The sequence below is a fragment of the Bacillus rossius genome, chromosome 3 (genome assembly GCF_032445375.1).
Source record: "Bacillus rossius redtenbacheri isolate Brsri chromosome 3, Brsri_v3, whole genome shotgun sequence".
In the NCBI taxonomy this organism is placed as follows: domain Eukaryota; kingdom Metazoa; phylum Arthropoda; class Insecta; order Phasmatodea; family Bacillidae; genus Bacillus; species Bacillus rossius.
The window spans coordinates 105,200,004-105,224,606 of NC_086332.1; the positions used below are offsets into that span (position 1 = coordinate 105,200,004).

General features: G+C 37.4%; 1 protein-coding gene across 1 annotated transcript in view; it reads left to right on the forward strand.

Annotated features, from left to right (window-relative positions):
* Nucleotides 1-24,603, forward strand: part of LOC134531104 (eukaryotic translation initiation factor 5B) — a 342,833-nt gene that overhangs the window by 109,021 nt on the left and 209,209 nt on the right. Inside the window, exon 17 of the mRNA XM_063366652.1 lies at nt 4,451-4,632. Coding sequence (XP_063222722.1) covers nt 4,451-4,632 — 182 coding nt within the window. The remainder of the gene's footprint in view (nt 1-4,450; nt 4,633-24,603) is intronic.

A 24,603-nucleotide genomic window follows, 5' to 3' on the forward strand; every position in this document is an offset into this window, starting at 1 on the left:
TCCCGATGCTGTTAGTTGTACTATAGCCCGTCCCACTCTTAGATTGCAGTACACGGCTTATGGCGCTCGCTGTTGTCAAATCTCTAACACATTACGAATTTCAGGAGATGCGTGTCTTTGTAATTCGGATCGAACAAGAAGCATTTTAAGAAATCATATCGTAATTTATAATATTTGATACTATTACACATATAAATTTGTAATAATGCCATTTTTATGTAAATTTCAAATAAAAACTACCTATTGTAGACGAAAATTTCTTATAGATTTTTTTATGTATATGTTTATGTATGTATGTGTGTGTATATATATATGTGTGTGTTTGTATATATAAACACACACATAAACATATACATAAAAAAAACTATAAGAAATTTTCGTCTACAATATATATATAAAATTTTCATGGGCCCGATAAATGCCGTATTTTTGGACAAGTTATGACCAAAATGATAAATAAAATATGGTAATGGAAATTCTCGGTCGAGTAAGTTATGGGAAAAATCCGAACAATTGGTTCGAAATGGGGAAGATTTTTTGAAAAACAGAAAAATCGTAACAACTTCCATAATATGAATAATATTGAATCCGTTTTAACGTATGATAACTCTGAGTACCTAATTCCGAAAAATGTTTTCTAAATAAATTTTTGATACGACCAGCCATAACTGCATGGGTTCGAAAAAAAATTTCATCTGACAAAAAAAAGTAACTGCCTTAGTAGACACCTTATCAAATCTGTTTAAATTGTTTGTAAATATCATAATTATTTTCCAAAACTTTGTCTAAAACAATGTTTGATAAGATGCTTGGTGTTGAGAAGGATAGAAAAATAATTCAATATTTTGTACCATGATCGCTATTAAATTCCTTCGTATTTATTTCATACATTTTAAATATTATGTTCAAGAATCGATTAAAATATTTTTGTTGACTAAGGAAGCCATGTATTTGAAATTGCTTGTAGGACAGAACCCCACTTATCTAAACACACGACCCTGTTTCCTCTTACGGCGGCAGCGCGCGCTCCTGTACTGATAAGACACATCTTTAACAGCTATTTCCACGGAAACTGTAGAAGCAATTGAGATGGAACTGCTTTTAAAAACTAATTCAATTCATTGTGAACATTTTTCACGCTTTTGTCCCCCATCTATCTTTAATAGAAAAAAAATTTTCAGCTGGTCAACTTTTTGATGTGTCAGTTTGTGAGAAAATGCATTTCAATATATTAAAAAAATTATTGAAGTGAAACCTGTACAGTTTTTGTCTTAACATTTGTTCGGTGGCATCCTAAGGCATTAATTTATTAATAAAAAAAATCTGAATGAAATACACATGTAGGTTTATTTTTTTTTTGATGTGAAACATATCGGAATACTTCAAAACAGTTCGCAGCGAATAAGTTATGTTTTTTAATTTTTTCGGACACTTAAAATATTGTTAAGTATTCAAAATAAGCATTGCCTGATGCGTATTTCGATGCTATACAATATGAAAAAAAGCTTGGTCCAAATATTAAAATTTTAATTTCGTTTGATATTTGGCAACAACGCACGAAGAAACAAGGACAGTGCTAACGGCAATCGGCGTGTGTTAGAGAGAGAGAGAATGCGCCCATTTACTTCCACACTGCAATCTAAGAGTGGGATGCTCTATAGTGGGAATATATTTGGCATTAATGCCAGTACAGAAATGAACAGATGATTCACGTAGAAAGGAATGTTAATGAATGGTGCAATGAAAAAAAAAATCATGGGCATGATAGGATTGGTGTGAACCAAGCGATAATATGCTAATAAGCACTTTAATTTTTTAAAATTTTAAATTTTAATATGTATCTGTTTCAATGCCAGTAAAGGATGATTTGGACAGTTCGTGGAAAGGTACGTGACATGAGTTTAAATTCACGCTTGGGTGGGCAAGTCAATCAGCCAACTGACTGTAACTATCTCCTGTTACGCAGTGTCATATTTTTCATACAAAGTATTCTGTGTTAGCCTTATAAAGATAAATGTTCTGACATATGTATTTATCGTTGAGTGTTATTCTACACATTTATATTACGTAAAGAATATTTCCCTACACATTTGGGAACACATTATGTAAATTAGCCTTGCTATTTATGGAGACTGCTTCAGAATATGCAATTTTGAATAACACAAACATTTTTAGGAATGCATTAGTCGTGCTAAGTGAGGGATTGGTGTACAGCATACGTCAGTGGAGGTATCGACCTAATACTGAAACTTTACGAAAAGTAACTACAAGTGCCAAATTATAAAGGCAATAATTGTAGCACATAAGGTCAGAAGAGCAACTGAAATCAGAGATTTTGTAGGAGAACCACCGACATGTAGAAAGTGGACAAGAAACGATCCAGTCCACTTCCAAGGGCAACGCCAGCACCATAGTCCAGTTCATGAGGCGGAAGATCAGCAGATCGAGTCTGTAGTTTGGGAGTACAGAGTTCAAGAATGTGGGTTTAGGACTATGAGAATCAAGATCATCAGAGACATTCTTCCCATGGGGTATTCCCAGGATTTAGTTTGGAGGTTGGCCAAACACTGTTTAGTCTACCAGGATAAATAGAAATCTACTAGATATTCACTCTGAAGTTGGTTGTCCTAAAGTAACTATTTGTTCGCTGATATTGTTTTATCATAGTATAAAGTAAACATATTAACATTTTCTTTGTTTACAACAATATTTTATAGATACTATTAAACACAGCTAAAGTTGGAATCACATATTCTAGCTTCAACAAGCACTTTGATTAGTTTGGTAGTTTCTAACCCAAAAATACATTATAGTAGATTATGAAAACACTCAAATGCTTGCCATTACGTTTTACTGTCCTGAATAAGTCTGCCGTCGACATATTAATAATTAAGTATGATATTGGAAACATGTTTTATGTATAATGGTGAAAATTACAGTAATATGTTAAACAAAATTGTATTAAAGAACATTTTGGTACCATATTTGTTAGATAATAAACCATCTTTATAAATACCCAGTATTTAAAAAAATACAACTATAATATCTCGTTGCAATACTCAGAAATTAATTGTTTATCTACATTTTTACATTTGACTATTGTGTGAACATAAGGTGGCACCGTGGCAACAGCGTAAATCCTGCCAATATTGTGGAGAGAGATCCTGGTATCGTGGAGTAAGGAACCAATGGCTGTGGCATCAACAGCATGGCGCTATGCCAGTGACATTCTGCAGCTGCATGTGGTACATTCTTTCAACAAGACAGTGCTCATCTAAAAGTGACACTTTTCCTATGAACTGACTGAGTCATGTGGAGGTTCTCTTTGCCGTTTCCTGATCTGTCCCCTTACTGAATGTTTGTGGGATCAGCTCGGATGTCACACCTTACACCCAATGCCTGTTCGCAGGATATTGAGGACTATAAACAATTGCTGTGGGAGACTTTTACCACAATAGGATTAAATATGCTAATTGACTTATATGCAGCCATTATATCCTACAGACATGAGACTGAAAGTTTGCCCATACTGTCAACATCATTGTCTGTTTAATTTTGTAAGCATCACAATACAGACCTTTCACCACGTGCATTTTCTTTTTTTTCCACCAGAACGTTTTGGTGTTTAAAATGTTTGGTCAGTCATTATAATTGGAGCACAAAGTTATATCTTTAAATTTAAATTTAGATTAGAAGATGTAACATCTTCTGACTAACTTCAAATTCAAGCTATTTGTAACTGGGTCATAATATAAACTGAAGTCTTGAATCATGTACTTACAAGTCGTAGAGCAGGTCATAAGGTCCCAATTAATCAACATTAAAAGTTAGTCCCATTAATTGAAAGTATTTCATGATCAACGTTTAGATATAGTGAATATGGCTTGATTTATAATTAGATGTGATGTTAATAGAGGTTTATCCAATTTAAAAATGACGTATACCATTTAACCAAAACTTAATGCAAGGCAAATAGCAGCAAATTTATACATTCGTCTGTCAATTTAGGATATCAATAAATGTGTTCAAAAATCAGAAAATTTACTCATAGCTTTTACGGGTTGCTACTTTTCAATAAAACCTCAAAAAGACAGGGAATTATAAAATGTTTGGCAACATGTATAATAGGGGTTAAGTAAGAAACTCACATAATACTAAATTGTAATATAAAATGGAGTGTTACATTAATAATTCCTTCAAAACTTTTGACGTATTTTTAACTACAGTGGGTGTCAATAAAGGAATTGGTATCCAAATTATAAAAATTATACTTAAGAAGAGAGAAAAATGTTCAAGTATTTTAAAATAAAACACCTTAATGTTTATAATTTTAGTGAGCAAATTTTGTGGAAATAGTAATTGTTTTGTTTGAAAAAGAGGTTGAAACTAGTGAGTGGAAGGTGCAAGAAGACAGGGTAGTCCTGTAGTGTCCGTGGTTGTGCCTGACCAGGCCTGAACCTGCTGGTGGCCCAGAAGCCCGACGAGGTGGAGATCTTGCGCAGCGAGGTGGGGCGGGAGCTCAAGTCTGCCCTCGGCAACATCAAGCTGCAGGAGCGGGGCGTGTACGTGCAGGCGTCCACGCTGGGCTCGCTCGAGGCACTGCTAGAGTTCCTGCGCACCTCCAAGATACCGGTGAGTGCTCGCTCCTCACCACTGTTCTCCATTCCTACAGTTATCAAGAGTCTCGAAACAACTTCTGTGTTTGAAGTTGTTTTTCTGATACTTTTGTTTACTTACATTAAAATAAGATTCAACATTATAGCAACATTTTTTTTTTTTTTAACAGTGCTCAACGTATGTGTACTGTCACTAAACTCGTGACAATGCTTTTAGGCTTACAGAGGAAGGGTAGTGAGTGTGTAGATTTTAGGCAGGGCTTTCAAAAACATTCATTTATTCTTTTATCTACATAGATAGAGATAGAGGAAATTATATAGAGAGAGGTAGAGGTAGAAAGGAAGATACATATGTAGACAGTAATAGATAGAAATATATTTAATAGAGATGGATGAGTCTGCAAATTTGTGAGTCAAGTCAAGCCGAGTTCAGTAATAATACTTTCGAGTCCAGCCGACTGAAGTTCACACTTCATAATTTTTTAGTTTGAATCAAGTCTTTAAAAATTGAATCAATCTCAAGTACTTGCAGAAATGCAGAAATTTTAGAGAATTGTTTTATTTTTCTTGTGTTTATTAGCATTATATTAAAGTTTATTTATGTCTTCAACAAGTTTATAATTTGTGTCATAGGAATAAGTTAAATTATACTTATTTATTACTACTTTTAAAATTGAATATTTGATTCTCAGTGGATTCTGGAAAACTCAGTACTTATGAAGAAAAATTGTGTGGTGTAGTGAATTAAATAATGAGAAAATAATGATAGTAACTTTAAAATTTTTTTTCTTGTTTTAAATTATTTTAACCCTACAATATTTAGATGGTAATTCTGAAGGAAATCATATTTTCTAAGGTTTTTTTAAATTAACTTCCTGATATATTTTCAAATTGTTTTCTAAGAGTGTGTTGTGATACAGCAAGTAGTCTACCAGCAGTTAATCATTCTAACTAGTGATTAGGTTAAGTTAGCTAAATTATAAAGCAGGGGTCGGCAACGTGTCGATCGCGATCTACTGGTAGATCACGAGAAAATATTTAGTAGATCACGAGCGTTATTGAAAATTCACGATTTTTTCCACCCACTACGAAGCACTGCAAGTCTTAAATGAAATTTAAACATCAAGAATGTAACAATTCTTCAATAGCTGATTGAGGAACAATTAAAAAAAAAAAAAACACTTGGTTCGCGAATGATACCGGTCATTTACAAATATTTTTGAGTAGGTATAAAGCTGTCGCCACCAGTACAACAAAAAAATGTGTTATTTTGCATAACTGTTTTTGTTATGTAACGAAAATATAAACAAACACGATACTCAGTTCAACAGTGTAGCCATCTTGATCTCATCTTATAGCAAATGTCACGCATGTGGGGCTACATTTTGATGTTTTCTACATGCTAACAGAAAGGAAATTATAGTAGCAGAAAATGTATTGAAAGCGAAATAAGAAATACATATTGTGTTTAGGAAGTTATAATAAACTCATTTTCCGAATTAGATATTTTCATGCAATGTACTTAGAGAATTTTTGTGGGTACATATATGTTGGCAATCCTGCCAGAATAAAACGTAGTTTACAAGTCATCCTTGTTTACAACGGTTAATAACCTCAAAACCATCAAGTATGTAACGAAAATAATGTCTTTAATCGTGATGTTTATTTAACGAATGACATTTAAAAATACACAGCCACAGTTTATACATACGTGTATGACGAACCGATGTTAGAAAATAAACGAGATTGTTTTTTGTAAAACCAGAGTCGTCTTGTGATGACACCTCTTATCCCTGATTGTATTACAGCCGTTGATTTATAACGCCAAATACTCTAAACAGGACACAACTGCGTGTAAATATTGTTTTCTGATATTCACGTGACAATTGTTGGCCGTGCAACAACGTTTACTATTACATTTGTTTTAAGCCCGCATTTCTTAATTATTGACTGTGGTGTGATAAGTTAATCACTTGTGATGAGTGCACCAAAGAAACAAAAGACTTACAACTTCCATGCAGAATGGGAGCATGACTTTTTTGTCACCGAAACAAACTGCAAGTGCATTTTTTTTACTGTGAAAAGTAAATATTGCATTCGTGAAAAAGAGTACTGTACAAAGACATTTTGAAACAGTACATTCAAACATAAATAAAGAGTTTCTCCCGAACTCAGAACTGAGGCGAGAGAAAATTAAGAAACTGAAAAATTTGTTGTCATTACAACACATGTTTACGAAAGTGACAGATAAGAGCACAGCAGCCACAAGTGCTTCTTATCACATTTCTTATGTGTTGGCAAAACATAAGAAGCCATTTGAAGACGGGGAGTTAATTAAAGAAGCATTTTTTGAAGCCGGTGATGATCTGTTTGAAAATTTCAAAAACAAATCTGAAATAATGGCAGCTATTCAGTCCCTGCAACTTTCAGCTAGAACTGTCACAAGAAGAGTTGAAAATATGGCAAGTGATGTCATATCTCAAATAAATAAAGATTTGGATGCATGCTGCTACTTCTCTCTCCAGCTGGATGAGTCAAATGATGCAACTGGCATTGCTCAGTTGCCAATATTTGCCCTACTTGTATTCAACGACTTATCAGTCAAAGAAGAATTTTTGAAACTGATTCATTTGAAAGGCCATACTAGAGGTGAAGAAATTTTTTTTGCAGTGAAGCAGTTTCATATATCTGACAAAATTCCAATTCACAAGCTTGTGAGCATTACCACTGATGGAGCGTCTTCCCTTATTGGTTCAAATAATGGCTTTTTGGCTCAGTGTCGAAGAGATAAAAGCTTTCCAAAATTTTTGTCATATCATTGCATCATACATCAGCAATCTCTGTGTGGAAAGTTCTTGAACATGAATGAAACCATGAAAGTAGTTGTGCAGATTGTTAACAAAATACGGGCTTTTCCTCTCCAAAGACGACTCTTCAAAGATTTGTTGGATGAATTACAACTGCATTATGGAGAGCTACTTCTGCATTGTGAGGTGCGTTGGCTGAGTAAGGGCAAAGTTCTTCAACGATTCATTCAACTGCTACCTGCTATTACAGCATTTTTGAAAGCACAGGAACACTCCATGGCAAATCTTGTTGAGGATGCAAGGTGGCTTCATAATTTAGCTTTCTTAGTTGATCTCACAGAAAAACTCAATGATTTGAACATTAAACTTCAAGGGATGGATAGGGAAATGGTTGAAATGATATCTGAAGTAGATTCTTTCATTGAAAAACTTAAAATTTGGTAGAAAAATCTAAGAGGAGGTGATTTAAGGCACTTTCCTACCCTGAAAGCTCAAGTAGAAGCATTGGAGACCCCATATGAAATAGAAGAACATGTAAAACTTTTGTCTCATTTGAAAAATGATTCTGACTCCAGATTTTCAGAATTCAAAACGATTTTTCTGATATCCCAGTTTGTCTCTTTTCCATGGTCAAACCTGAATCTTGAGGAGTGTATTTCCTCACTGGAGACGATGTTCAACTTTGATAGAACAGCTACAGAACTCGAAATTATTACATTGAAAAATGAATTGCGTGTGAAAAGTGTTGCAGAGCCAAAGACCTGTTGGCAAGTCATTCCTCAAGACAAGTATTCAGTGCTCACTGATGTTGAACTTCGAGTGAGAGCCTTGTTTGCTTCAACGTACCTATGCGAGTCTTTATTTTCCAATATGAACTTCATCAAAAATAATTACAGGAGTAGGATAACTGATGAACATTTGGAATCATGCATTCGTCTCAGTGTAACCAGCTATTTACCAAACATCAAAGCTATTGTTAAGTAAAGTTCCTGCCAAGTTTCCCACTAAGTGGAGATATTTTTCAATGTTATTGTAATTTTTAGTGTTTCGTCTATAACTAACAGACCTCATTTAATTCAGTTATTTGTATAATTATTTCTTTATGCACTGTAACCATAAAAAGTAGGGTATTTTAAAACTACCAGGAAAAAACCAAATAGAGTGACTATTTTGTAAATGTGTGAAAGTAAACTTGTTTATGTATAATCGATAAAACAGAACAGTAGATCATTTCAACATGTGGCGACTTAACAGTAGATCACCTACATTTCCAGGTTGCCTACCCCTGTTATAAAGGATGAGAATTGAGTTAGGTTAGCTACATTTAAAATAATTTAAAATATTTTGGAAAGTGGGTTATTAAGTTAAGCTACATTATAAATACTGTAAAATTGTTTGCATATTATGTGAGGTTAGATTAGCTACTTTAAAAATACTATAAAAAATTAAGGACAATTGTTCAAGTTAAAATAGGTACTATCTTTGAAAGATTTGTGCAATGGGAGTGCATGACTTGATGTAGGCTTTTAGACATACGCCATTGCTTAGCACATGTATGTCTGCAGAAGAAAACTACAAAAAAACACAAATGACAAAAAACACAAAGTAAGCAAAAAATTGCTGTTGTCAGGATTTAACGCCACACAATATTCCACAACAGGAATATGGTCAACAAACAAGGAAAAACAAAGAAAAATGGACTAACAGAACAAAAAAAAAACACAAATGATGACAGCACAAAAATTCCGGACCCAAAAAAATTCAACACAACAGTTGAAACGAGACAAAAAAAAACACAGCAAAACGAAAAGACGAAACAAACACAATAGTTTCCCAAAAAAAAAAAAAAAAAAGAAGAGAGAAACGAAAAAAAACCCACAAATGATGACAGCACAAAAAAATATTGAACCCAAAAAATTCAGCACAACAGTCAAAACGAGACAAAAACACGACCAAACGAAAAGACGAAACAAACACAACAGTTTTCTAAAACAGAAACAAGCGACGTTTCGGGAACTGCTATCTGCTCCCGTCCTCAGGCAGAGACGCACATGGTACGGAAACACAGGTGCGACTGAGAAGGGGCTGGAAAAATGAGGGTATTTATCAGAAAATGGACTGCATCTTGCTCAGCCAATGGCAGACAAGCTGACTCCTCATTGGCTGTGCACCATGGAGTTAAAGCGGATTGGTTATTGTAGGTTGAGTATTGGCTATTGTTTTGTGCTGCAGGGATGTTTCTCTATTGATTAAAGGGATCCACATATTTTTTAATTCAATGCTCTGCTGGCTGAAAATATTTTTATTGCTAATAATGAAAGCTGATTCTTTGATTTTCCTTTTTATTTTATCTGGTTCCTGTATGAGTGGTGTGGAGTCTTCCCAGAGAATTTTGTGGCTATTTTCCCATGTATGTTCAGCAAGTCTGGATTTTAGGGTTAACGGAATTTTTGTGCTGTCATCATTTGTGGGGTTTTTTTCGTTCTGTTCGTCCATTTTTCTTTGTTTTTCCTTGTTTGTTGACCATATTCCTGTTGTGGAATATTGTGTGGCGTTAAATCCTGACAACAGCAATTTTTTGCTTACTTTGTGTTTTTTGTCATTTGTGTTTTTTTGTAGTTTTCTTCTGCAGACATACATGTGCTAAGCAATGGCGTATGTCCAAAAGCCTACATCAAGTTAAAATAGGTACCTTTTAAATTTATAGTTCCTAACTAACTTAATTTAATTCTAGTTAAAATGTATCTACCTACACAGTCATTAAAATGGTTAACTACTTGTTTTTTAATGCCTAAGAGTAGAACTCGAAATCATGTCTGGGAGAACAACTAGATTTGAACTTTTACGGACAATTAAATTTTGTCTGTCGAGTTTTTTTTTTCCTTTTTAAGAAACCAATCTTTGAAGAAACTGTTCTTTGTAGAATAATCTAGCAACATTAGTACATACTCAAAAATACATACACTTTTCAGAGTTATTTTTTTAATTTTCCCCCAAAAAATTGCTATCTACGTCTTCAAGTAGTTTTTTTTATACCATTAAATGGACGTGCCTAAAGAATGATTATAAGCTATAACTTTACTGAAATATATAAAAACAAACAGAAAATTAACTTTGTATTAGTTTTCTTTTCTTCTGCCATTTTCTGGTTGGGAAAAAAATGTCCCAACTTCAAAAACAGCAATACTTAGGCATTTTCAAATGTTATGTCAAGCAGAGCTTATCCATATTTTGAAGGTTGTACTATAAAGTTATGTTTGTCCTTGACACAATGCAGAAACACTTCTCTACCATATATCCTGTTCTCATCTCATATTTGGAAATCACCTTGTTTTCGAAGCTTGTATGCTCTTCTGTGGTCATCATATACTCCATGTTTGTCTAAAATAGGAAGTGATCTTAGATCATAAGTTTTCTTATTGGTAAGTTAAGATCATAAATATTTTGAACATATATGTAGTGTTTTAAAATTTTTGAAAGTAAATCAATTATATAAAAAAAGTTATTCTTTGTTATTGATTGCTGGTGGAAGTATGGGTGAAATTGAAGAATTTACGTATCTTTTACATTATGTTTTTAAATTAACCTTTAAATAAATAAAAATGTAGACATTTTAGCTGTGAAAGTGTAGTGACTGCCTTTTATTTTGGTTTGTAAACAGTTAACAATTTTGTTTGAAGTTGTTTATGGCTATGTTAGCCAAGGTTACATTATCCTTCCTTTGATTTCTTGTTTAGAATTAATTTATGTACAGTATTTTTTATAGCTGCCTAAATATATTGAAATTTGCCATAAAGTTACTTGAAGGATAAGTTTAAATAACATAATTTTCATCCTACTTGAGCTAGAGGGTTGGTTAAGATCTCATTTGAAAACTTAAAAATTTTATTTATGATATTGTTACGGATGTAGTGGGAGCGCAACTGCCTAGCAGTCATCTGGCCCAGCAGTTCCCCGGGTGGGACAGGGTGATGTGCCGCTCCTCGCATGCCTCTTCAGATTACAAGATCCTCGCTGCCACCCCCTCCCCCTTCTGGCTTCCCGAGCCTATCCTTCCCTGGCGTTTTATTGTTATTGACCCTTTCAGAATCTGTAGAATTCTAGGCTTGTCGCCTCGGGGGATGGGCGAGGCTTGAGTCATCGGGTCAGGGACACTTGTGATGTAACACGCGGCTTCTGGTTGCTTCCACGTCTGGCCTCCGCGGGTATGAAAGGACCCTGCCTCCGAGCAGAGTGGAGAGAGTGGGAGTGATACTTGCGACACCTGCGCGGTGACTGAAGGCCTGGCCACTGTGGATGAGTCTCTCCGGTAGCGATACCAGCGATGGTGACCCGCGCGAGAGAGCCTCGAGAACCTCTGCGGTAGCCAGTCAGGTGCGACGGTGTGTGTGAGTGGTGCAGGTAGTGGTCTAGGACTGTGGTGTGTGGACAGACTGACAGAAGAGCAAGCAACTGGCGTGCAAGGCCCAGTGTAAAGTGTTACTGTTTGACTGATCAGTGTAAGACTAATTGTAGTGGACAGAGATTTAACTGTGGTTCCTTGTTAAATTTAATTAGTAATGTAAATATTAGTATCGAATAAACTTGTATTTATTTAATTGGGCTATCCTTACAAGCCTGTTTTCCCCACTGGTAACAATATTAATCATGATAGGGTTACAAGCAATCACATTTTCCGGGTAAGAAGTAATTTTTTTAATAAAAATTTTTTTTTCTGTTTATGTGACATTTTTACCAAATAGTGAATTGAAAATTGGATCTATTGAATTCATTTAACAATATTATTTTACTGATAGTGTGTTAATCTATTTTTACCATCAGCATGTAGGTAGTGCCTTTATAATATGTAAATCTAATTTTTTCAAGTGGATGTATTTTATTGTATTAACTACAATTTAAACATGGTTGTATACCGGGGGGGGGGGGGGGGGGGGCAAAGCTTCCCTCACCCCCTCCCCAATCTCTTTCTGAAGCGGAGAAAATAAACAAGGCGCAAAGCTCTGTAGTTATTGTTAAAAAAATATTTTATAAATAATGTTTTTCGTTTTATTGAAAATGAAAATAGACGTGTAGTTTCCCACCTGAGAAGGGTCTATATGGAATGGGGCTGACACTCATAGGATACGGTTTCCCTACTCAAAGGATAGACCAGTCGTTCCGGTGAGCCTGGAGAATGCGTGAGGTGAGATGGTGTATGGAGCAGCCACTGATTGAATTGGTGGGAGAAACGGGAGTACCCCGAGAAAAATCCCAGCCTGCCATGTTTCCCATGTGCCCAGGAATCAAACCAGATTCCCTTGGTCGGAGGCTAGTGTCATATCACTCAACCCCACACCTCCACTCTATGGAAGATGTTGATTCCTGGAAAATACCCCCCCCCCCCCCTTTTTTTTTTGTTTTGAGATGGATATGCCCTTACATTTAAGTGTACCTTTACTTTTATTGTTAGATTATGTGTTACTAGTTGCACATGTGCAAAGCATGTTCCAAGTGTTCTAGAGCAATTACTTAGCATTTATGCATGTTTCACCACTTCTGTCACTTTTGAGTTATTGTTGACAGCCTTACTCCTGATTACTTAAAATTTATTTCTGGATATCCTTGTTAGCAGCTTATAGACTCTTACTGTTGCATAGTTAAATTTTGATATTAGTCTTACTAATGTTCTATAAACATGAGATAGCATTTATATTAGAACAAAATTTAAGGTAGATTTAATATTTATTGTGTGAGTTGAGAAGTTACTTAAATAAAGGGTTGGACCATCATCAAGCACAAAGATCGATTTTTTTTTTGTTACAATTCACTCAGTAAACCATAACATGACCATCACAAGGTGAATTTGAGACTTGAGAGCAGTCATTTGTTAGAAAAGTTCAGTTGAAAAATTAAGCTTGGTGAGAAAATTATTGACAGATGTAGTAAATTACTGTCAAAAACTGAACATATTTCAGACAACTGAGCCTTGCTTAGGTGATTCAGATGATGATCTGTCGCAGGAAATGTGTATTTATACCCCTGAAAGAAAGGAAGACCAGACCTCTATGGTTTCAAAAGAGCTAGTGAAAAATATAGGTCTAATGCCCTGCAAACCAACATAATTTCCAGCAGTGATGAAAAAACTTTCCCTAGTGATGAAATGTATCACCAGTTAAAAAAAAAAAAAAAAAAAGTTTTTTTTCTACCATAAACAAATGTGTTAACATGAAAATACTTATGACATTGTCTTTAAGCTGGACAGTACAGAAAATTCAAGATAATAGGTTTAGCTAATTACACTGCTCATAATGTGAAGAAGCTCCAAGCAGAAAAAAGAGTTATGTATTGCCCTGATCTAAATGTAAGCATAAAACTTACGTATGAAATGAAGTTGTGATGTAGTATATGGAAGTACACTTCAAATCATAATTTTTGTATCTCCACCTTATATTATGATGTATTGCTTTAAAATGATGTTTTTATACTATCCAATTAATTACTGGTTTAAAACTTTCCATATCTAAACAGTATGTCAGTTTAAAATTTAATTTTTTTTTTATATTTTTAAGGATACTATTTATAAAAATTTAAAAAAAAATGTCTTGCTGTAATTTATTGTAACACTATCATTATACATTTCATAAAAACGAAAAATTTGAGTTCTTTCAAATGAGATATTTCCCAGCCTTGTAGCCCAAATGGAATGAAAATTGTAGTGGCATATTTTATCTTATGGCACCTGTAAAGAAAATAAACTACACATCAAGTAATTTTAATGATTAATTTTTTTTACTTACATAATGATAATATTTTATTGGAGAATTCAAATATGTATTATTTTTGGTTGATTTGACGGGAATGACGTACGAGCAAGTAGCCTTCCCGTCATTTGTCTGGAGTGAGATTAGAAACCATGGAATAGCAAAGTAAGGATATTGCCTGGGGTTCTCTGGGATCTGAGTCAGATTATAGTCGTCTATAGTTTTTTTTCAACAATAGACTGTTGGGGAATGTGGTGAATGGCAAACAAAGGTAAGCAGGGTTGTTTATTTTTTATTGTAAACTACATCTCGCCACAGACGAGGCATATTGCTGAAGAACGCGAGTACCGCTGGCTGATTGGACGCGGGGCTCGGCGGGAGGCGGGGCCCGAAGCGCGGACCGCGAGGGCCGGCGGGGGAAGGGGGGGGGGGACACCGGAAGTCGTGAAAGTTATTTCTACATCGACGCCCGCGCAGGAAGCCCTCGGCGGCGTGGGGAGTCGACGGCCACGCCGCGTGTGCCGCAGCGGCCTTGAGCTGCGACCCGCTCAGTCCAAAAAACTTTCTGGTGTGTTATTAGGCATAGGCGACTCTACCGCTGTACTTAAAATTCACCCTTCGGCAATTTTTTTTAGATATTCAAAACCTTTCGTGGAAGCAAAATTCGCCCCCATCCCGATCGAACAGCGTGACCAAGTAGATGTCGTTTTGTTTATTACCTAATATTTATTAGTTAACATGCAGCAATTTAGATGCCTGTCCGCACACAAATCGCACTTTCGTAAGTTCACAATTCACGTCCCCCACTGCAGCTCGACTAGACAGTGGCTCTCTCTACTACTAGTTTCTTACCGCTCCCTTCTGTCGCAACACACTGCCTGCACTACTCACTCGTCCGCGCACACTCGACACCACTTCGATGCACCAATATTCGCACGCGTAACCCGTCGCTCGCAAATAATAATAGCACTATGAACGCACCCGTTTCGCCATCTTCCGAAAACAAAATTCTGATGTTCATTTCAGTAACATGGCGCCCTCCGCGCTGGTGATTCCAGCAGTATACTCGTTTCAAAGTAAAACTAATGCTCGTCGATATTTAAAAATAATTGACACATACCCTTTCCCAGATAAATTACTTCATATGTGACATTCATTATATATATATATATATTTTTTTTTTTGCAGATAACGTTTCTGGTTGGCTGGTCCGTCAAACATTCTGCATGTATCAGAACCAGTATGTACAGTGTACACCATATTTCATGGAAAAATAAGTCATCCCACTTGACTAACAAACATGTCTTCGTTTTTGACGTATTCGGTGCCCTCATAAAGCTACAGCATTATTTTACCAATTTAACTGGATACTTTTTGGCGAGGAAATTTAAACACTATTAACAGTTTGTCACAGAAGGGGCGTGACCTCTCTGATTCCGTACACGAAACATTGAACATGTGAAGATATTGTTTCGAGCGCGAGAGTCAAGACGGAGCTGGCTGGCGGCCCTGCACGGCTACTGGTGTTACGTGCCGTACACTGACGTAAGTCATGCAACGCGTGCCTGGCTGGATTAGAAGGGTCGTCGCTACCCCTGACCCAATCCTCTTCCCGTGCATCGTCCTTCCTCGGTGCTGTTATCTGTCGCTGAACGGACTTGGGAATTCCGCGGCCTGCCGCGCGTAGTAGCGAGAATGGACGCCGCCCTTCTGGACTGTTCGGGCGTCGGGTCGGCCCAGGATGACGCGACTCGTTACAGTCGGTTCGAGAAGGGCGCCTCAAGTTCCTTAAGTAGTGAAGGGAAGTGCGACATCGGCAAAGAGGGTGAGAGACAACCTACCCCCCCCCCCCCCCCCCCCCCCATTTTAAAAGTGACGCGACGCGGAGTTCGACTGAATCGTGAGAGTGCGGTGACTGAGTGGCGCAAGACTGTGAGAGTGGACAGGCGCAAGGTAAGGGACGGACCATTGTTGAGCCTAGCTCCAGTGAGGAAGGAGTATGAACTGCGGAACTCTGTCAGACATTGAGTTACTTGAGAATAAATAATTTTTACGTACCACTGATTTGTGATGAGACATTTTTAAGTACAATTATTTGTTATTAATATAAACATTTGTAATCAATACAACTGTAATAATAACCTTATGAATCCAGTTCTCTCCACATAAGTCGTTACAGTATATATGTAGGCCTATAAGCTATTTTTAAAAATATTTTCAATGCCAATTTAGAAGTAAAAAAAAAAAAGATAGCCCTAGTGACATCTATTTTGGTTTCGAAAATTAAGTTTTGTAGTGAGTGAATTGGTAGGCGTCCATCACCCCCGTATTGTTGAACCCTTTCGCAAATTTATTCAACGATAGAATATTACAAACCATAGCAAATGAAGGCTTACAGAATCATCTTGATGGGTCTTCTGCCACTCAAGTCGAGTGTCGTCCATCACTTCTCGTGTGAAAGAAAAGAATTTTTTTTTAAAGTGCTAACAGACGGGACCAAATTCAATGCAGCTTATTATAATTTATTTTAAAAGTACAGTTGCGTTATTAATAAAACGTTATAAGCCACCAAAATGAAAGCGATGCATTTAGTTTGACAGTCATCAAATCATTGTGCATAATTTTTTACGTGTAGTGACGTAATTTTCTCGAAAAGAATCATAGGTATATCCGTTGTATTTTTATAATAAGCATTCAATGCAACTCTACTCTCTCTCTTCTTTCTCTATCCTCCTTCGTCTCTTTATCCTTCCTACTATTCCCTTTCTCCCCCTCACCCCCCTGTCGACTACCGACTGCCTAAAATAAATGCATTACACCATAAAACTTCCCAGGTTGAAAGCCAGTGTTACCAATTATGCCTTGAATTTAGTAAAAGCCCTTTAATCCGGCACGTTGGCGACCACTGCCGTTCCGGATTAGCGATTTGGCAGGAATATCAAACGTCAATATAATTTTAACTGGAATACCAAATAAAACTTTTACAGTACGGTGATATTTAGAACAAGTCTGTTATGGCTTGCCTAATGTCCAGAAAAATTAAACATGAGCTTTACTGAAAAAAAAAAAAAAAGTCTCTGCAATTGTTAGAGATTGTTGAAAAACTCTAGAACCCGCCCGGGCAAAGACAATCCGAACGCGATTGGCTCTCTCGGTGCCGGATTAGAGAATGTTCCGAACACAAGAATGGTGGGTGAAAGAGAACTGCGTGGCCACGATGTTGGATCTGCAAGCTTGTGTCCACGCACCTGGCTATAGTATGTGACGTCGGCTTTTCACCTTGGCCTTAAAATAATAATAATTATAATGGAATTATTTAGTTATTTAAAAAATGCTTTCAGATAATTACGCGATCCACCAAGGTGGCGTCTTGGATTTGTGTGTGTGTGTAAGAAAGCGTGTATACCTGTATATATAATTACAAAGCAAGCTATCGGTGACGCGCGGCCCGCTGACGTAATGCGTGTAACTAAGGAGTAGCCGGGTCCTCGCCACCCCCCTCCCTCTCCCCGCTCCATCCTTCGTGCTATCTGGAGGTCTCTGCGGGCTTCTTAGAGGCCGCGCGTGGAGTGTCGTGACTCGACTCCAACGCGTTTCTGGATGCTTCGGGCGTCGGAACGACCCCGGAAGACGCGACACGTCACAACCACTCCAGTCCGTCACAGAAAGGCGGCCAACTGGTACAAAAACGGCGACTCCGGCTTCCGCGGCAGTTCCGAAAGGAGTTGCGTGGAGTGAAGTGCGAGTTCGAAGAGGAGGACGAGAAGAGAGACCCCCTCCCCCCCCCCCCCCCCCCTGCGAGTGGCGCGACGTGGAGTTCGACTGGATCGCGAGAGTGCGGCGACTGAGTGGCGCGAGACTGTGTGTGTGTGAACAGGCGCGAGGTAAGGAGCGAACCACTGTTGAGCCTAGCTCCAGTGATGAGTGCGAACTGTGGACTTGACGGATATTTAGTGATTAATGAATATACATTAAGTGTGGTGATTTAATTAGGAATGTAAATATTAGTAGCAAATAAAACTGTATAAAATTAATTGGGCTTTCCTTACAAACTCGTTTTCCTCACTCGTAACAATATAATTGTAGAAAACAGAAAGAGTTATTTATAATTTATTTCAAAATATGGAGTTGTAACTTTACATCGCCGACTTCGTTGCCTGGCGTCGACTCGCAATGTGCGCATACAAATGGACATGGACTGCCTGGAAGTCCGTGGGCCTGTTACAGAAGCTCGGAAATGAGGGTGCTTAAATATCGCACTCTTTAGCTTTAAGCATTCTAATTGTTTGCGTGCCTATTACACACACACACACACACACACACACTCTCTCTCTCTCTCTCTCACTCTCACTCTCACTCACTCACTCACACTCACTCACTCACTCACTCTCTCTCACTCACTCACTCACTCACTCACTCACTCACTCACTCACTCACTCACTCACTCACTGGTGCTTATGCTGCCAGTGTATTTATTTATTTTGTCTTGAGAAATAACATAGCTGTTTTCGTGTGTTGTGTTAAGTAATGTTGTTATTGCCTGTTATCAGCCAGCTGTGCAGCATTTACTTTTAACACGCACGCACGCACGCACGCACGCACGCACGCACGCACGCCCCTTCAAGGAGGCGCAGTCCACGCGGGTGGAGTCGCTAACATATTCCGGCGAGCCTGGAGAATGGATAAGTGATGAAGAAGGGGAGGGGGGCGGCGGAAGTAGCAACACTAGGAGAAAACCCACGCTACTTCACTGTGCACACCGTCCACTAACTTTTCACCTCGTCTGAACCAGGAATCTCACGGATTCCCTTAACCACTAAACCAACCCTCTTACACGTATGTTCCGGTTACAGTGCTATTCGTTTTTTTTTTTTCTCCCTTCCATATATCAGACGTTCAGGGCCACATATTGTTATGGGCCTACCTGGTTTATGAATGTATTTGCAGTGTATTAGATTTCAAAGAAATAGTACCTATTGTTGCCGTTACCATGGGCGACTTCCGGGAAAATTTTTGTATAGTTTTTCTTTTCATGGCCCGTAGACCCTAAAACCATCTTCAACTCAAAAATGTATGTGTGTGTATATATATGTGTGTATATATATCACAATTTTGTGTACACTATAACTGCCGCAATTTTTCACAAATCACTTCCAAACTGATAAAAAAATCTAGTCGTGAAATCTCTCGGTCGAGGTAGTTAATGGGCAATATCCAACAAAACGGGTAGAAACGGGGAAGGTTTTTTATAACTCGTATGAGTTACACCAAAATATTTTGTCTTAACTAACTTTTTGATAACCATACCATAACTGCAAGCGTTTAAAAAAAAAAAGTTTGAGGACAAAAAAAATCGCAGTTCCCTTCGTGGGCACAACATCGAATTCGTACAAATTGTGTGTTAATCTTATAATTTTTATCTAAAACTTTTGTCTGAAACTGTTTTTGGTTATGCGAACCATTTATTGCTGCAAGAGGTTGAAAAATATAGGGGTAGGATTTAAAAAAAAATGTATCAAATCCATTCAAATTGTTTGTAAATCTTATAACTTTTATCTTAAACTTTTGTGGGATACAGAGACGAACCATTTTTGCAGGGAGTTGAAAAAATAAAGGGGTATAATATAAAAGAAATCATAATTTCCGTACCATGTACACTATTAATTTTTTTTATTGTAAAACCTTCAATTATTATCTGAAGTATTTTTTATACGCCCAATCATTATTGCAAGGGGTGGAATAAACAGGGATTGAATGACAAAAAAATTCATAACCATCAAATTCGTTTAAATTGTTTGTAAATATTGTAATTTTTTTTCCTAAAACTTTTCTCTGAAACAATTTTTGATAATACAAACCATTAGTGCAAGGGGTTGAAAAAACCTGGGCTTGTAAATAGAAAACAAATAAAACTTCCTTACCGTGTACTCTATTGAATATATTTTTTTTTACTTTCTACTTTTTAAATATTGGTGAAAACTTTTGCCCACAGTAAATTTTATATCACAAATCATTACTGCAAGGGATGGAAATAACGGGGGTATAAAGACAAAATGTTATTACTTTTTTAATTGATATACTATCAAATCCAGTATAATTTATTGTAAAACTCCTAAACTTTATCATGAACATTTGGCTGGAACATTTTTTGATGAAACGAACTATTAGCGTAAAAACCGGGGTTGAACTAAAGAAAAACTTTATTAGTATAAAATTCAACTGAATTTATTAATAACCATCTTATTATTACCTTAAAACCTGTCCCAAAACAAATTTATACTACCAAGTATTAGTCCAAGGGATGAAAAATAGTGTTCGGAGGCCAACAATAATAGCATTACAATCTTAGTAGGCATAATGTGAAAGTCGTTACGACATTCAATTTTGGATGCAGTAAGTTAAAAACATTAAAAATATTTTTGCTGCAAGGAATGAGAATATGTTAAATGAATCTATTTTGATTATTGGCGAACATATAGGATGTTATGTAGGCTCATTAAGTTCTTAATATGTCCGAAATCTATGTTGACTTGTAGGCTGTGCCAAAAGGGATTTTTTTTATTTCAAGGTTTTATTTTAAAACTTAGACCAAGATATTAACATCAAGCAAACTTCAGGATGGCGTGATGTAAAATTGTCATTTATTTCATATATTATTAATTTATTTCATATATTATTCTTGGAGCTCAAGGACAGGATTAAAATGAGTGACGTTATATATTTATATATACATAGATCTGTATGGATCGATGTAGATGTGTGTGCCTGCGTTTAATATCTGGTCTGCTCATTTCTTTAGCCTGCTTTACAAAGGAAGGTATTTATGTATGTTTGTGTGTGCCTATCACAATCTATCAATTCCCGTTTGATTTATAGGTATAAAATAATTTTTTTTATTTAAGAATAGTTTCATAATATAAATTTGTACATTTCATCATTGTTTATATATGCCAGCATTTTCAAGATATAACCTGAAATTAAGTGTTAGGTTTTTTTTAGGAAAATATGCTATGGAAAGTTTATTTTCATGATAATTGGTTAACTAAATATATTAGTTCGAAACAAGTATTTTTTCTAAATGTTTTTTTATAAAAGTATGTTATTTATTTGTCATCAATTAGGTTTTTTTAATCATGCACATCTGATTATACGTATCATGGTACATATCCTTTTCAGATGTTGTGTTAAATAATAATTTCAGCTAGTAATATGCTACAGCTGAACTCGTTTATAAATAGACTTTACCATCCTTGTAGTCGCAATTACACAGCATACAGAACCCGGTTACGTTTGATTACAATAATTTCTCGTGGGTGCAAGACTTTAAGGAACTTTTTGAAGTATTCAGCAATGTTGTTTCGCTTTATGTGATGCGGCTGAAAGGAAACAGGGATGTAATTGATTTAGTAATATAAATACTGCATCCTATTTCCGGATGGAAGCGTTGAGGAGGGGATGTGTAATCCCCAGTACTTCCTTTTCTCCCCCCCCCCCCCAACCCCTCATTTCTCCAGCGCGTCGGTGGAAATTGGAAAAAAGCGGACTGGCGCGCGATAATGATTTTGAACCCAATATGCCCTCTTCCCCCCACTAAGCCGGGTCGAGTTTTTTCGTTTCGCCATCCCGGCACGCCGCTTGTTGTGGCTTCCTGTTCCAGCGAACCTGTCAGTCCGCCCTTTGAGTCACTCCCAGCTTCCAATGAAGCACTTCCTCCTTAGTCCGCCCCTCCCCTGGCGGCAGGATACAGCTCGTTGCGGGAGCGAGCGTGGCGCTGCGGCTCCCCTGGTGGCGATTTGCCTAACCACAGTCCCTTACAGCTCTACATCACTGCATAACCGCGACGTATGCCTAATTGTATTCCGTCATGTTGCGTTCCAACTGTATGCGTTTTGCCGAGCAGAATTTTGTTTAAAGTCTTTACGCCTAATTTTTTTTTCTGTCGGATTGCATTTCGCCACACGTGTTTCAAACTGCGTTTTGCCTCAATGTTGTTGTTTTTTTTTCACGTTAGTATTGAAAACCACTTGAAATAATTTAAATAAAACTTAGTTGGTTGTATGTTATAATTTGTAATTCTTCGCCTTATTAACAATTGTAAAGATGTATTTTTCATTGCAAAGAAATAATAGAGGAGCTTACACCATCTTATTCCATACAACAGTTTTTGCCTTCCAATATCAAGGGTAACTGACGCTGTTTTATATGATATCATAAACAAACACCTCTCTCCTATCGTGACTGTATGGGTTGTTTCCGCCTAATAGCGCGCGGTAGTTTCATCGGCTGAAACGCCTGGGACATCAGCAAGACTTGTTGCACGCAGAAGTAAACACGATAGTTGCGACGGGGAATCACACACCCATGAAAATGCACAATAGGTGTAACGTTTTATTGATGTGCGTGCATTTGACAATAGTTGATATAAAATACGTTCACGGTGGGTTCGGCAGCGCACCACAAACCTCTACGTTGGGTGGCCCATGGAAACTAAGCGGAACTCCCGCCGTGGTTTTCCAAGCTGGCAGGGTTAACTGTAGCCTGTATTATGCAGAAAAACATTTCATAGTAAATACTGCACGTTTGTTATGTTTGGGGTGCGTCTTTCTTCTGCATGATCCCGATCACTTGTTTGACCTGAGCGACGTATCTTTAGCCATACTTCCCTGGTACTTAAGTTACGAACGCGGGAGAAAAGGCCGTGACGCGCGCCAGGTCCGGAGCGGGCTGGCGGTCCCTCGCACGGCCACTGGCGTCGCGCGTGCATACCTTCGGGGCATTACGCGGCCCGACCGCGCCAGCCCCCCCTACCCCCGTCCCTCCTTACTCGGCGCTGTCATCTATCCCCGAGTGGCCTGGGAATTCCGGCCGCCGCGAGGAGTGGCGTGAACAAGCGCCGCATTTCTGGATGCTTCGAGCTTCGGGTCGGCTCGGCTCGGGATGACGCGACACGTCGCAACCACTCCCGTCCCGTTTGAGAAAGACGGCAAACAGGTATAAATGTGACGACGCCGGCCTCTGCGGTAGTTCCGAGAGTTCCGAGAATGGAGTGAAGTGCGAGTTCGGTGAGTAGTACGGGGAGAGCAGCGCGACGGGAGCGACGGGAGCGACGGGACCATGCGAGTGCGGCTGAGTGGCGCGAGACTGTGTGTGGGACAGATACTAAGTGGTTTGTGAACAGACATTGTGGTTATTTGGTTATTTAATTAGTGGTAAATAAAACTGTATACAAATTAATTATGCTATTCTTGACGAACACGTTTCTCCCACTCGTAACTATGTATATGTGTGTGTGTGTGTGTGTGTGTGTGTGTGCGTGCGTGCGTGCGTGCGTGCGTGCGCGCGCGTGTGTTTATCTTAAATTGCCGGTCCTCGGAAAATACTATGGTCCCGTATAGGTGCGCGCGCGTGCTCGTGTGTAGGTTTATAAGGGGGAGAGATAAAGTGAGCGAATGTGTGAGATGCCAACATTTTTGCTCGAATTCTTGTGGAAGTAGTTTCAACATACTCATCTTTATCGTTATTACTCCTAGACAGTGATCTTCCTCGTGTTTCAGTGGTCAAGTGTGCAAAGTTTTATCACAACCGGATGAATGGTTTAGGAATGGATAAGGGACAAACAAAAAAAAACATTAATGTATATAGCTATCGCAACAGACTAATGTATTTAATATAAAATAGGATATCAACTTATTTATTTGATAACAACTGCGTAAAAAAAATGTACGTAAAATATTTAATGATAATAATAATATGTGCGACATTTGTTTCGTGGAAACACAACCTGAAGTTAAGTTTCTTTAGATCATACCTCAATCAGTTGAAAATACGCATTTAAATCGTTATCACACAATCATATATATCAGTAGTATATAATAGTAGGTAGTGCACAGGAGTCGTAGTGTGGATTGTGGATAAGGTCCTCCAACTTGGACGACCTTGACATTGATCGCCAAATTGGATTCCGCCATTTTGTTTTCTAGAACTTTTCGCATATTGAAATCGAGTGCCCACTCAAAACGTGGAACTTTTTGTTACAGTGACATCATCGAGTGCCCCACTCATAAATGTTGCACTTTTCGTTATGGTAAAACATTAATAAATTATTATATGTAAGCCATTTTGAATTATGATGTCACTGTTGCAATTATCATTACGATAGCCATCTGGTAAATCTGTAATTATTTCGTTTAAAATGAGAAAATTTGTTTAAAATCTATAAAAATATTATTTAAATACAATTTTATGAAAAAATGTATATTTTTTATATCATAATACATTTAACATATGTTACTATACAAGGTAAATTCTGCTGGGTAGATTCAGATGGTTCATTTTAATGCACGAATACTCTTCGAGTCATTAACTCATTACGTGATACAACAACTGTTGGTAAAAAGAGGAACTACTTAGCCATGCATTTTTTTTAATGTAGAGTATAAA